Below are 14,136 nucleotides of genomic sequence, written 5' to 3'. Positions count from 1 at the left end.
ATCAGCTGCCTCCTGCACACTCCCTTACTGGAGATGTGCCGGCAACCGAGGTACATGTCCTTGACCGGAATCGAACCTGGGACCTTTCAGTCCGCAGGCCGACACTCTATCCCAGGGGTGGGCAAACTTTTTTGACTCGAGGGCCACAATGGGTTCTTAAACTGGACCGGAGGGCCGGAACAAAAGCATGGATGGAGTGTTTGTGTGAACTAATATAAATTCAAAGTAAACATCATTACATAAAAGGGTACGGTCTTTTTTTTTTTTTTTTTTTAGTTTTATTCATTTCAAACGGCCGGATCCGGCCCACGGGCCGTAGTTTGCCCACGGCTGCTCTATCCACTGAGCCAAACCGGTTACGGCCTGGGAATCTTTTTAAAATCCTGATTTCTGGGCCTGATCCTCCAGAAATTCTGTTTCTTTGTTACTAATGTTGTGGCCCCACCCATAACAAAGAAACAGAATTTCCGGAGGATGAAGCCCAGAAATCAGGATTTAAAAAAGATTCCCAGGTGATTCTAATGTGCAGCCAAGGTTGAGAACCACTGCTCTAGAGGATTCCTAGTTAAGACTTACCACGGAATCTCCAGGCAATTGGAAATATTGTACTCATCCCTGGGGAGATGGAGTGGGAATTTACTTTTCTCTGGTCCAATGTGACTTGGTTAGAAGTACAATTGAACTTGTTTGTCTTGTCCATTATGATGTGATAGCCCCCTAGGAAAGGGTCTGTTATGTGTGGGAGTTTATTTCAGCCTGTCTTCTTGCCTGTATTGTTTCCTTTAACAGTTCTTTAAATTTTCTTTTTCCAGCAATGATGTTGTCCACTGGGCATGTACTGACCAATGTGGCAGGTCTGAGAACATAGCTGAAGCTGAAAATAGGAAAGCTGGGGCAAGGAAGAGCCTTGAATCTTGAGGTGGGACGTTGACTCTAAGATGTCCTTGAGCAGTGGAGCCTCCGGAGGGAAAGGAGTGGATGCAAACCCGGTTGAGACATACGACAGTGGGGATGAATGGGACATTGGAGTAGGGAATCTCATCATTGACCTGGACGCCGATCTGGAAAAGGACCAGCAGAAACTGGAAATGTCAGGCTCAAAGGAGGTGGGGATACCGGCTCCCAATGCTGTGGCCACACTACCAGACAACATCAAGTTTGTGACCCCAGTGCCAGGTCCTCAAGGGAAGGAAGGCAAATCAAAATCCAAAAGGAATAAGAGTGGCAAAGACACTAGCAAACCCACTCCAGGGACTTCCTTGTTCACTCCAAGTGAGGGGGCAACTAGCAAGAAAGAGGTGCAGGGACGCTCAGGAGATGGTGCCAATGCAGGAAGCCTGGTTGCTTCCAAGGGCTCAGAGAAGGCGGCTAAGGCATCCCGCAGTATAGCCGGCTCCAAAAAGGAGAAAGAGAACAGCTCATCTAAGAGCAAGAAGGAGAGAAGCGAAGGAGTGGGGACTTGTTCAGAAAAGGATCCTGGGGTCCTCCAGCCAGTCCCCTTGGGAGCACGGGGTGGTCAATATGATGGAAGTGCAGGGGTGGATACAGGAGCTGTGGAGCCACTTGGGAGTATAGCTATTGAGCCTGGGGCAGCGCTCAATCCTTTGGGAGCTAAACCGGAGCCAGAGGAAGGGGAGAATGAGTGTCGCCTGCTAAAGAAAGTCAAGTCTGAAAAGGTAAGAGGTGGCCAGATCTGGCTGCCCACTGCCAGTCAGAGCTGCCCTGGACTAACCACCAAATGCTATGTGCACTCTGTGGGAGGCTTATTAGTTTGTGGGTAATGACCAATTACAAGGTCAGAGCAGCTGGTAATGATAATGTGGCTTTATTTCAAACCAGGGGATTCCCTACAGATTCATTAACAGCAGGCCTGGACATTTTGGAGAAGAATATTTGTTGTTGGGGCAGCTACTTGTAGGATGAATTTTCTATAAGTCAAGTTGAGAACCTCCCACCTTGTTTTTGTCTCACCTCAGATACTTGTTGTCGAAGGCTGACATCAACTTTTATGTGATCCCCAGCTTGAATGGTGTTTCATCCTCAAAATCATTGATAAATTTAATAAGTTGATACATTTAATAGGCTTTCGGTTGAGTGCTGTTCTTAATGGGACAAACGGTGCTGCTGGGTCTCTGGAGAAGAAAAGGGTTAAATAAAAATAAGTTCCATGGTGTGATAGCTACCAGGTATTGTATTGGTGGCTACCAAAGAGCAAAGGAGCACGCACAATGTGGGGTAGGTAAACAAGGGGAAGGAGGTTCTGACTATACTATGAGGTACTTAATCAGGCCTTATGAGTTAGTGTTTAGTGTTGTGGCTATGAAAGTTTAGCCTTGAAAGAGATTCTTTGGCCACTAAAGGTATAGTTCTTGGCCAGGTATCTCTCTCAACTATTAGGAATCAAAGTCTCCTGGAGCTGCCAAACAGTGTAATGATGATACCGTGCCTTCTGTTTGGCTTGCAAGGGCAGGTGCCTGCAGCCCTAGGAGGGGCTCTCCTCTGGGAAGATGATCTTAGTTCATGTCTCAGGATATCGAGCTTGCAGGGCTGGAGCAGAGTAGGTGTGAGGCTAGGGTCAGCTCAGGCTGCCTTAAACTTCAGTAGCTTACAATTACCTGCTGAGCAGCTGGCCTGGGGATGAGCTGCTCATTCATTGGCTCTTGATTTTCTGCTTTGTGTTCTGCTCACCCTGTGCTTTCAGCTGATCGCAGCAGATACCATATAAATTGATTTCTCTGTAATTACATCAGCTGCAACAGGGAATACCTATTTCCATATGTAAAGTGTTAATAAATAGAGGGTGGATGTGTATGTTTTGGTGGTAATGCCCTCTCAGTGCCTGGATTCCAGTGGTAGCTTGTGCTTTTTTTACTGTAGATATTTTGGTCTTTGCCTCTGGCACATCTGTAGCTCTTAGCAACATCGGGGCTTCCCTGGTAACAGGGCAGTGAATTTTTTTCCACTAATAACACAATGGTTCATTTCCTTTTACCAGTGGCAGCTGCCAGAGAAGCTGCCTGTGTTTAGGTGGCAGATGCTATAGTCCACCTCAGCAGAGTCAAGTTCCAGCTGGTTATTGGCATGGTTCATCCTGTGCTGGCTGTGATTTACCATTTTCTCTGGGGTGCAGATGGATAATACTGTTTTGAAGAGGCCTAGGAGTACCAGTTCTTGTTTCTGTTCCAGGCCCATTAGACTGTTCCCTACGTCTGGCTGCAGTAAACTCCTGCCATATAATCATTGTTCTTCCTGTGCTTAAAAGTGGACACTTCTAAGAGTAACCTTCATTTTCCTTTCTGTTTAGAACTCTGGCCTCATTGCTGCAATCTCCTAAACCCAGAATTAGTTTGTGTGTGAAAGGATTAATGATGCTTAGCTTCATGTTGGATTTAATTCTAAATGTCCAGGATAATTTCCAACAGAGAAGCAAATGGAACACATTTTCTCTTATAGGTGCAGAGACTAGTTGGGAGGCTGCCCTTCAGATTATAATTGGACTGAAAAACGCAATGCATTCAGCTAAGAATACACCTTGGTGCTTGGGAAGTTTGTCCCTTAATAATGTAGCTGTATTATAAGCCTTCTCTCCCAAGGCAATTGAGAGTGGGGAAGTAGAATGAGAGAAAAGGGAGAGAGACTGTGCTTTAGTTTTTGGAAGAAAAATAAAATTGCCAGGAATTACTTTCAGAAGCAGAGCATTTATTTTGCAGTTTGATGTTACTATAAGCATGAACTGGTTTCTCAGTTCCTTTCCCTAATCCCTCAACCCCTTTGAACAGTCTGTTTCTGGGGTGCTTTTGCATAAAGCCTTTGACCATTGAAATATTATTTAAATAAATGTTTGGACGTTGCTAGGAGATGAAAATACTGTGCAGGGAGAGAGTGATTTTGTAATGGGAGAAGGAAAAGAAGACTAAGAATCTTGCAGCTTTCAAGAAACAGGGACCACAGAGTTTGGGGCATAATAGGTGTTCAGTCAGTATTTGATAAGTAAAATGGCTTGTGAGCTAAGTCTCTGTAAATTTCTTTTAAAATTTTCTCTCTGAGATACGGACTTGCCTATGGCTTAACTGGTTTGGAATGTTCCTTCCATGTAGGGACAACCAACAGAACCAAAACAGATGATTTGATATAATCTAGGAATTACATAATCTGAGCTGAGAACTGTCATGAAGGAAGAAAACTCATAATATTTAGAAAGTATCTTGACAAGAGGTTCCCCCACCCTCACCCCTCCTTGGAAATAGGAGAGAAGATAAATGATAGTTTGTGGTATAGGGTAGAATTGTCACTGAATTGTCACTTGTGTACCGCTAGTTAATGAGGGAGATTTGAATATTCAGGTTACCTCAGGATCTTCTCTTTCATCAAGGTAGGTATCTTAGGCGAAGACAGGGAATTTTCTATCAGCCAAGGATGTGGATTTCCCTCCATTGTATCTCATTTTTGCTCCATACCTCTCTCTGGCAGTGCTCACTGTGCTGTTTCCCAGAGTTCTAGGAGAGTCCAGAGATGGCTCTTAGCAACTGCTGCTGCCTGAATTGTTATTGAACACGCCTGCCTTATACTTCCTGCCAGCTGAAGAGATGGGGATAGGGAGGGGGGGTGTTGTTGAGGAATAAACAAGATTGAGCCTTCTGGCTCCTGCCTGTTCCCTTGCCTGTGGTTTGATTGATAGGTTGTTAAGTTAGGGATGGAAGGGGAGGTAGGAAGGAGGGAGGGTGCCTGTCTGAATGTTCCAAGCTTAGTGCTTGCATTGCCACTCTGACAGGCAAGAAAAAAAGAATTTACAAACCACAGAAGGCAGTGATCTATCTGTGTTGATTCCTGCAGACAGAGTCAGGCTTAAACCAGGAGTTTAAGTGAGACTTTTTTTTCAAGTCATGTAAAGTAACCAGTAGGCTCTAGTGCAGCCGTGGGCAAACTACGGCCCGTGGCCGGATCCGGCCCGTTTGAAATGAATAAAACTAAAAACAAAAAAGACCGTACCCTTTTATGTAATGATGTTTACTTTGAATGTATATTAGTTCACACAAACACTCCATCCATGCTTTTGTTCCGGCCCTCCAGTCCAGTTTAAGAACCCATTGTGGCCCTCGAGTCAAAAAGTTTGCCCACCCCTGCTCTAGTGGCTAAAGGATCTAGAACAGCGGTTCTCAACCTGTGAGTCTCGACCCCTTTGGCGGTCGAACGACCCTTTCACAGGGGTCACCTAAGACCATCCTGCATATCAGATATTTACATTACGATTCATAACAGTAGCAACATTACAGTTATGAAGTAGCAACGAAAATAATTTTATGGTTGGGTCACAACATGAGGAATTGTATTTAAACGGCCAGAAGGTTGAGAACCACTGATCTAGAAGTTTGCAACTAGAAGCTCCTCTCACCTCTTTAGCTGCTGCTTCTGCTGCTGTCAGATGCTGCATGTATTTACCACTTCCCCCATTACTTTAGGATACAAAGAAAATGTAACGTATGCTCTTAGCTATTTTGCCTTCTGATCTTGCTTGCTATCATATTCTTTGTTCTAAGAGCATTTTCCTTTGCCCTTGGTTTTGTTTTCTTGCCCTGGCTTATGCCTTCTAGCTCGATTCTGTCTTGTTGCAATCCCTCATTGCCTAACCAAGGTCAGGTCTCTTTTATTCCTTCTGATACACCTTCCTCCTTCTCTAGTTCTTTCTCAGTTAGTGATGGCATAGCAGTCAGCTTTGTTTCCTGAAGCGAATGCCCTAAAGCATTTTTCTTCATGGAAAATATTTAAAAATTTATATTTATGTGGGACAGAGATGTATTCTCTAACTACAATGGAGCCTGAGCTTAATTTATTTTTTTCTTCAGCAGCTCTGTTTTCCATTTGGGTGTTGTAATTCAAGGAGGGCCCAGGGAAAGATTATCTTGTCTAACCTCCTCATTTTATAGAGGAGGAAACTAAGACCAGGGAGGTCATGTGACTTATCTGGGATCTCCCAGATAGTCAGTGGCAAAGCCAGACATAGAAACCAGGTCTTTTATTGCCATATTCTTTTTTTTTTAAAAATCTTTATTGTTCAGATTATTACAGATGTTCCTCTTTTTCCCCCCCATAGCTCCCCTCCATCCAGTTCCCACCCCACCCCAGGCCCTCGCCCCCCCTCCACTGTCCTCGTCCATAGGTGTAAGATCTTTGTCCAATCTCTTCCCGCACCCCCCACACCCCCTTCTCCCTGAGAATTGTCAGTCCGCTCCCTTTCCATGCCCCTGATTCTATTACATTCACCAGTTTATTCTGTTCGTCTGGGTACTCCCTTGTAGGTAACTAACTGTTTTTCTCTTGCTGCTTTTAAGATTCTCTCTTTGTCTTTTGCCCTTGGCATTTTAATTATGATGTGTCTTGGTGTGGCCCTCTTTGGATTCCTTTTGTTTGGGGTTCTCTGCTCTTCCTGGACTTGTAGGTCTATTTCTTTCACCAGGTAGGGGAAGTTTTCTGTCATTATTTCTTTTTTTTTTTTAAATATATTTTATTGAATTTTTACAGAGAAGAAGGGAGAGGGATAGAGAGTTAGAAACATCAATGAGAGAGATCGATCAGCTGCCTCCTGCACAGCCCCCAGTAGGGATGTGCCCGCAACCCAGGTACATGCCCTTGACCGGAGTCGAACCTGGGACCCTTGAGTCCGCAGGCTGACGCTCTATCCACTGAGCCAAACCGGTTCGGCTGTCATTATTTCTTCAAATAGGTTTTCAATATCTTGCTCTCTCTCTTCTTCTGGCACCCCTATAATTCGGATGTTGATACGCTTGAAGTTGTCCCAGAGGCTCCTTACACTATCTTCATATTTTTTTATTCTTTTTTCTTTTTGCTCTTCCAGTTGGGTGGTTTTTGCTTCCTCATATTTTGAATCTTTGACTTGATTCTTGGGATCCTTTAGTCTACTGTTGAATCTCTGTATATTATTCTTTATTTCAGTCAGTGTATGCTTAATTTCTGACTGTTCCTTTTCTATTTTTTCTTTTTTTTGGCATTCTCACTAAGATCCTTGAAGGTCTCACTAAGTTCCTCTGAGGTTTCTAGAAGATTCTTGAGTAACCTTATAACTGTGGTTTTGAACTCTATATCCAGTAGTTTGCTTTCATCCATTTCTTTCATTTGTGACCTGATTCTTTGTCTCCGAATTTTGGCTGCTTCCCTGTGTTTGTTTCTATGTATTGGGTAGCTGCTAAGTCTCCTTGAGTTGATAGAATGGCCTTGTGTCCTATGGGGCCCAGTGGCTCAGCCTCCTCAATCACCTGAGGTGGACACTCTTGGTGCACCTCTTTGTGGGCTGTGTGCACAGTCTTGTTGTAGTTAACCCTTGATTGCTGTTGGTGTCACTGGGAGGAACTGACCTCCAGGCCAATTGGCTGTGAGGACCAGCTGTGTCTACAATGGAAGAGCTGCTTTTTCGAGACACCCTTATGGGGCAGGACTTGCTTCAGTGGGGCTTTGGTGCTCACTGAGTCTGCCCCTTGAGTGTGGCGAACAGCTGTAATCTGGTATGGTCTCACACTGACCACTGGGTACATTGGCTCTTGGATCTCCAAGGAGGTACAAAGTCAGCCACTGCCTGGGGCCACCCAGCAGGAGCTACAGAGAGACCTGCAGATTCCTCCTCTTTGTATCAGGTTTGGAAGTGCCCAGGCAAGGCCCAGCTGTGAAGCAAGGTGCTGGTGCCGGTTCTTGGGCCTTTTTTTGGTAGCTTTGGGGCTCCCTGTCCCAGCTGCTGCCTGTTTGACAGGTTTTAGGCTGAGAAAGGACAGGCCATTCATATGCAAAAGCCACTGTGCACAGCTTGGGTGGGGTTGTAAATTAGGTGGGGCAGGGTCTCAGGGAATCCCCAGGGCGGAGCAAACAGCAATGGCTGCCAGTCAGCCCTGCACTGAAGAGGTCCCAGGGCAGGAAAAATGACCGCTGTCAGCACCTCTGTCTGGAGGAAAGCCGCCCTCGCGTTCCTGCCCCTATGCTAGATAGTCCAGTTTTTCCCTGTATGTGTCGGGGTCCTCCTGAGTCTCACCCAGAACTGGAGTTCAGAGCAAGCGGGAAGCAGTGCACCCGGGTGCCAGCCTGTTCCGCACCTCCTGCCAGTCTCAATGCGCTGTCTTCACCTCTTTGGTTGTAATACTTCCACTCAGCCAGCTTTCCCATGGTTCTTGATGATAGTTGTTCTGTCTTTTAGTTGTAATTTTGATGTGGTTGTGAGAGGCAGCAAGTACAGGTGTTTACCTATGTCGCCATCTTGGTTCTCCTTGTTCCACATTCTTGTCATGTTGTTATGCCAGGATTCTTAAATCTTTCATTGTTATGAGAGATTCTCAGTTTCCCACTTTAAAACTACCTCAGAAACATTGGATGTAAATGCCCAGATACTCTCAAGACTACTTTCATTTAAAAAAAAGTTAATTAAATTTATTGGGGTAACATTGGTTAATAAATTTATATAATTTTCAAGTGTACAATTCTATATTATATCATCTGTATATTGCATTGTGTGTTTACCACCCAAAGTCAAATCACCTTCTGTTATTGGAGGAATACATGAATGGGATTCCTCTGTTGCTCATGGAAGTGGGGTTTTGGGGGCACCATTGAAATAAGCATTTTTAGAAGCCCCCACAGGAGAATGAGATGTGGTAGAAGACTTTATTTGCATGGAGTTACATTCCTCGGGTTCCAAAGTCCCATGCCCCTTAACCCAGTCCTGAAAAAGGTGCAACTGGGGGTTCAGCAAAGCCGGAAGCAGGGCCAGTGTCCAGAGATTCCATTCCTTGTTGCAGCTTGGTCCGGCAGAGCATGAGGCTAGTTAAAGTCCATTAGTCCATTGTGTGGAGTCCGCATGGTCAGTGGGCCACGTCGTTGAATGCAGGGGAATGTGCCCCTACGACAGGAGTCAGGTGCAAACAGCAAGCAAGTGAGCCAAGAGAGGAAACTCCTTTGTCTAGGAGTTTCAATATTCAAGTTTTGTGCCCTTGCAGTGGCCACGCCTATTCTGGCCACTGACTCGCTTCCAGGTGTGACTGACAGGTAAGCACCTTCCCATGTCACTCAGACCTTACTAGTATTGGGCATGTGTCCAAACTGCTTTTGTCCAGTCCCTTCTCCCTTTGGTTAGTGGGGAACAGACTTGGAGAGTGTTAAGTTAGCAGAACTGTATACATGGTTTGCCTATATTATCTAGTCTTCCTTTTACTCCTTTCCTGTTAACTAACCAGGTTATTACAATAGTATCACTTCCATCCCTATATATTTTATCACCTTTGTAAACCTTTACTACCTCTCTCCCCCTTTCCCTCTTATAACCTCTATACTGTTGTCTGTGTCTCTGAGGTTTTGTTTGTCTTGTCTGTTCATTTATTGCTTTCAGTTTTACATCCCACATATGAATGAAATCCTGTGTCTTTTTACTATTTCTGTCTGACTTATTTCACTTAGCACGATATTCTCAAAGTCCATTCGTGTTGTCACAAATGGCAGTATTTCATCTTTTTTTTGTGTGTGGCTAAGTATTCCATTGCATATATGTACCACTTCATTTTTATTCCAATCAGCTATCAAATGACACTTTGGTTGTTTCCATGTCTTGCCCCATGAATAATGCTGCAGTGAACATAGGGGTACCTACATCTTTATAAATGTTTTGAATTTTTTTTGGGTAGTTACACAGAAGAGGAGTCGCTGGGTCAGTCATATGGTAACTGGTCCATAAGTTTAGTTACTATGTTTTATTCTATGTAATTTATGGTTTCTGTTCTTATATTTAGGTCTTTGCTCCATTTTGAGTAAATTTTTGTGTATGCTTCAAGACCACTTTCATTTATTTTTCATACTGATTTTAACACTGTAGACAGTAAAATGATCTTTGAGTTTAGATTTTTTTTTTTTTTGGTAAGATGATCATGTTTACAAAGAATAACCATTTACACCTGCACCGAACCTATCTTATTACATATAAAACAGGAAAGTTACTTATAAACTGCTACTTGGAGATTGACTTCTCGAGGTTGTGTGTATGTGTGTGTTCTGGAATATTGCATTCAGTCAAATTTTCATTGTAAATTTTCATTGCCATCTCTCTCGTTATTTGGCAATTGCAGGTAAAAACCAAACAAACAAATAAAAAACAATAACTCTGCCTTGGGGCTTCTTGGACATATCTTTAATTGGCAGACCTTAAATGTATTGTGGATACTAACCATTATGTAAAGAGATGATAAGACTTATTACCTTTAATTCATTAGGTACATTAATTGAGTGTATTTAGAATCCAGATATTATGCATGGTTCTGGGTGTATACATGGCAAAGTGGTTCCTGCACTTTGAGGAGATTACAGTTCATCTAGAGCAGAGTTCCTAAAGTGTGGCCCATAAAACCAAGTGCATCACATAATCTACATGTCAAAAATAGATTCTTGGGCATTACCCCAGATGTACTAAACACATATTAGCGGTAGGGTCCCCAGAATCTACTTCCAAATGACTCTCCAGGTAATTGCTATATACTTTAATGTTTGAGAACCACTGTGAATTTTCTTTTTTTAAAAAAATATTTTATTGATTTTTTACAGAGAGGAAGGGAGAGGGATAGAGTGTTAGAAACATCGATGAGAGAGAAACTTCGATCAGCCGCCTCCTGCACACCCCCAACTGGGGATGTGCCTACAACCAAGGTACATACCCTTGACCGGAATCGAACCCGGGACCTTTCAGTCCGCAGGCCAATGCTCTATCCACTAAGCCAAACCGGTCAGGGCGTGAATTTTCTTTATAAGGTGGGATCCACTTCTCACTTAAAACACCAGCCTTCTAAACTTAAATTTCACATCAACTCTTATGTATGACTTAGTGCAGGGATCCTCAAAATTTTAAGCAGGGGGCCAGTTCACTGTCCCTCAGACCGTTGGAGGGCCGGACTATAGTTTAAAAAAAAACTGAACAAATTCCTATGCGCACTGCACATATCTTATTTTGAAGTAAAAAAACAAAACGGGAACAAATACAATATTTGTATTTGCATGTGGCCCGAGGGCCGTAGTTTGAGGACCCCTGACTTAGTGGTTAAGAGTATAAACTCTGGAGCCAGATTCCCTGGGTTTGTATTCTAGCTTTGCCACTGAGAGATCTTGAGGAAGTTATTTAACTGCTATACCCCAGTTTTCTCATCTGTAAAATGAGGAAAACAATAGTTCCTGTGTAATGTTGTTGTTAAATTAGTCCATATTAAACACTTAGAACAGTGCTTGGCACCTGGGAAGCATTCAATAAATATCAGAAAAAAAGTAAAACATGATTTGAGTTGAAATATGTCTTAGTCTACCCTAGATAGTAATTGGCTGAAATATAAAAACATTTCGCCTATATAGGAAACTCATTATGAATAGATAAAACACATTGGTTAAGACTTCCAGCACTATGGTCAGAATTTTCAAATATGGGTTGGAAAATTTGCATGCTGACGATGTGTTCTAAAGCCCCTGATATTTATGTTGGGGGAGAGGGGGGTTCCAAAATTGGCTTCAAAGGATATTAAAGTGGCCTGTTGAATTTCCGATTTCATATGAATTGAGTTTCCTTCCTGGCCATATCCCTGATGTGGGGCAGGATATGTTGGATAGGTGTTTCTGTGGGTTTGCCGGCATGTGCCCTCTCATGTATGCTGGAAGAGCACTAAATGTTTTTGTTTCTGCACAAGAGTGCATGGAAAATCTAAGTCCTAGTCCTTAATCTTCCTCCCCCACTGTGAATGTGTATTTTTGCCATTTGGGTATAAGAGCTTTTACGTGCAGTGCTCATCCAGGGAGGCAGCAGGGCTTGGGCTTTTAGGCTGGAGGTGGCAGTAACAGACACAGCTGAGATCCTGCCACTGCTGGCTGGCTGAGCCCTCCTCTCTGTGGCTTTCACTCTTCAAGCCATGCTTGAGTAACCTGCCTCCAGAGCTGCTGACAGGGCTGTGTTCAGAGGCCTTGGAAATTACACTGTTCATTTCCTTATCATCCCCTGACCTGCAGTGCAGAGCCTTCTGGTGCAGGAACAAGGCAGAAAAAAATCCAGACGGCTCCCAGCCAGCATGTGTCAAGGGCTACAAAGAAGGAAATTGGACTTGCTCACTTAAAAACCATGGGGTTAGGCTTTGATTTTTGGTTCCTGCTGAGAGTTATTTGTGTGTGCGCACATGTTCTATCTGTGTGTGTGTGTGTGTGTGTGTGTGTGTGTGTGTGTGTTTGTGCATGGCAAAGCTTAAAGGAGAAGCATCTGAAAGTCGAGAGCAGAGGGAAGATTGCTTTTCTCTTCTGTTAATTTCCCAGTTGTGCCATTGGGATGGGCCTGGAAGGATTAGCATCAGGAAGGTGCCAGGCCATCTTAATATTTTAAAATATATTTCTCTCAGTACAGTTTAGTCATGGTTGAGAGCACCCACCCAAGTAAGAAGCTTCCCTGGCCGGCTGAGGAGACATTTTTAACAAATCCTATTCCCTGAAGTCATTCATCTTATATGACCTTGATATAATAAATATTTAAGCTACCTAAGAAAGTATACCGGTAGACCTTGGGTCTGTCTTGGATAAAAGGAATAGCTTTTTCGAGATGCAGGATGTGACAAAGGAGAGATAGACAAGAGGAATTTATAGCAATTTGAGATTTTCTGTATATAGGGCAAAATTATATTTTCAGAGTGTGTTCTCGTTTTTTTAAGTATTAAAAAACAATCTACTTTTTTTTTCTGTTGGCATTTCTCTTGCCCTAGGAGAGCCAAAGGAAACACTTTTCAGGCTGAAGATGTAAAATGTGGATGTAAGAGGCTCTTGAGCAGAGTTTACAATCATTCTGTCCTTAATTTTTCTTTTTCTGGATTTCTACTGCCTTGGTGACATTGGAGCCTTTGTGAAGTGGGGGGTAGGGAGAGTAGTCTTTTAGCTTTCGGCCTCTGGAGGTGTTTTTAAATCCTAAGTGTCTCTTTTGTTGGAAGTACTCTGTAGAGAAATGTTTTCACATGAGAAGGTGGTAGCGAAGTTGAGAGCGGATTACTTCCTTTGACCTTCTCATAAAGCAGTCATCCCTGTACCCAGTATCAGCCTTAGCAATGCCTGGGAACTTGTTAGAAATGCAGTTCCCATCCTAGGTCCCCAAATCAGAAACTCTAGCGTTGAGGCCTTAGCAATCAGTGTTTTAACATTAGCTCTCCCATTGGTCATGATACACACTAAAGTTTGTCCACTTTTCTCTCTCTTTTTGTTAATCCTCACCGGAGGATATTTTTCCATTGATTTTTTTAATATATATATTTTATTGATTTCAGAGAGGAAAGGGGGGAGAGAGAGAGAGAGAGAGAGAGAGAGAGAGAGAGAGATCAACGATGAGAGAGATGATTGGCTGCCTCCTGCAAGCCCCACATTGGGGATTGAACCCACAACCTGGGCATGTGCCCTGACCGGGAATCGAACTGTGACCTCCTGGTTCATAGGTTGACCTCAACCACTAAGCCACGCCGGTCAGGCTCCATTGATTTTTTTAGAGAGAGTGGAAAGGAAGGGGAAAGACAAAGAGAGAGAAACAGTGATGTGAGAGACACATTGATTGGTTGCCTCCCACACCCACTAGAACAGGGCTGGGTATCGGGGCTAGGGATTAAGCCTGCAATGGAGGTATGTGCTCTTGACTGGAATCAATACCTGGGACCCTTCAGTCTGCAGGCCAATGCTCTATCCACTGAGCAAAACCGACTAGGGCAGTGGTCTGCAAACTGCGGCTCGCGAGCCACATGCGGCTCTTTGACCCCTTGAGTGTGGCTCTTCCACAAAATACCATGTGCGGGCGCGCACGTACAGTGCGATGGAAACTTCGTGGCCCATGCGCAGAAGTGGGTATTTTGTGGAAGAGCCACACTCAAGGGGCCAAAGAGCCGAATGTGGCTCGGGATGGGGTTTTTGACCACAATGGAAAATGGGACCCCCCCCCTTCCCCCTGTTTTTTTTTTCTTGTCTACTGTGCCTCAAATTTTCTGTTCCTTTTCCACTTTAAAAAAAAAATTGTTTTTTTTCTTAGAACTTTTTTTGAGTTCAAATTTTTTTTAGTATGCTGGGTTTTTAAAAACACCAGTTTTTTCAGGACAAAAATATTCA

At 43.6% G+C, this 14,136-nt stretch overlaps 1 protein-coding gene across 3 annotated transcripts in view; it reads left to right on the top strand.

Annotated features, from left to right (window-relative positions):
- Positions 1-14,136, top strand: part of ZNF609 (zinc finger protein 609) — a 204,901-nt gene that overhangs the window by 26,363 nt on the left and 164,402 nt on the right. For 2 of the 3 annotated variants that reach the window (XM_014459780.2, XM_006093399.3), the window contains exon 2: positions 813-1,676. In XM_014459780.2, coding sequence (XP_014315266.1) covers positions 939-1,676 — 738 coding nt within the window. In that variant the 5' untranslated portion in view covers positions 813-938. The remainder of the gene's footprint in view (positions 1-812; positions 1,677-14,136) is intronic. The other variant, XM_014459781.2, reaches the window with a different exon arrangement.

The sequence above is a fragment of the Myotis lucifugus genome, unplaced genomic scaffold (assembly GCF_000147115.1).
Source record: "Myotis lucifugus unplaced genomic scaffold, Myoluc2.0 scaffold_115, whole genome shotgun sequence".
Classification (NCBI taxonomy): Eukaryota; Metazoa; Chordata; class Mammalia; order Chiroptera; family Vespertilionidae; genus Myotis; species Myotis lucifugus.
Note: the sequence above shows the minus strand (reverse complement) of the source record. Positions and strands in the feature narration are given on the sequence as shown.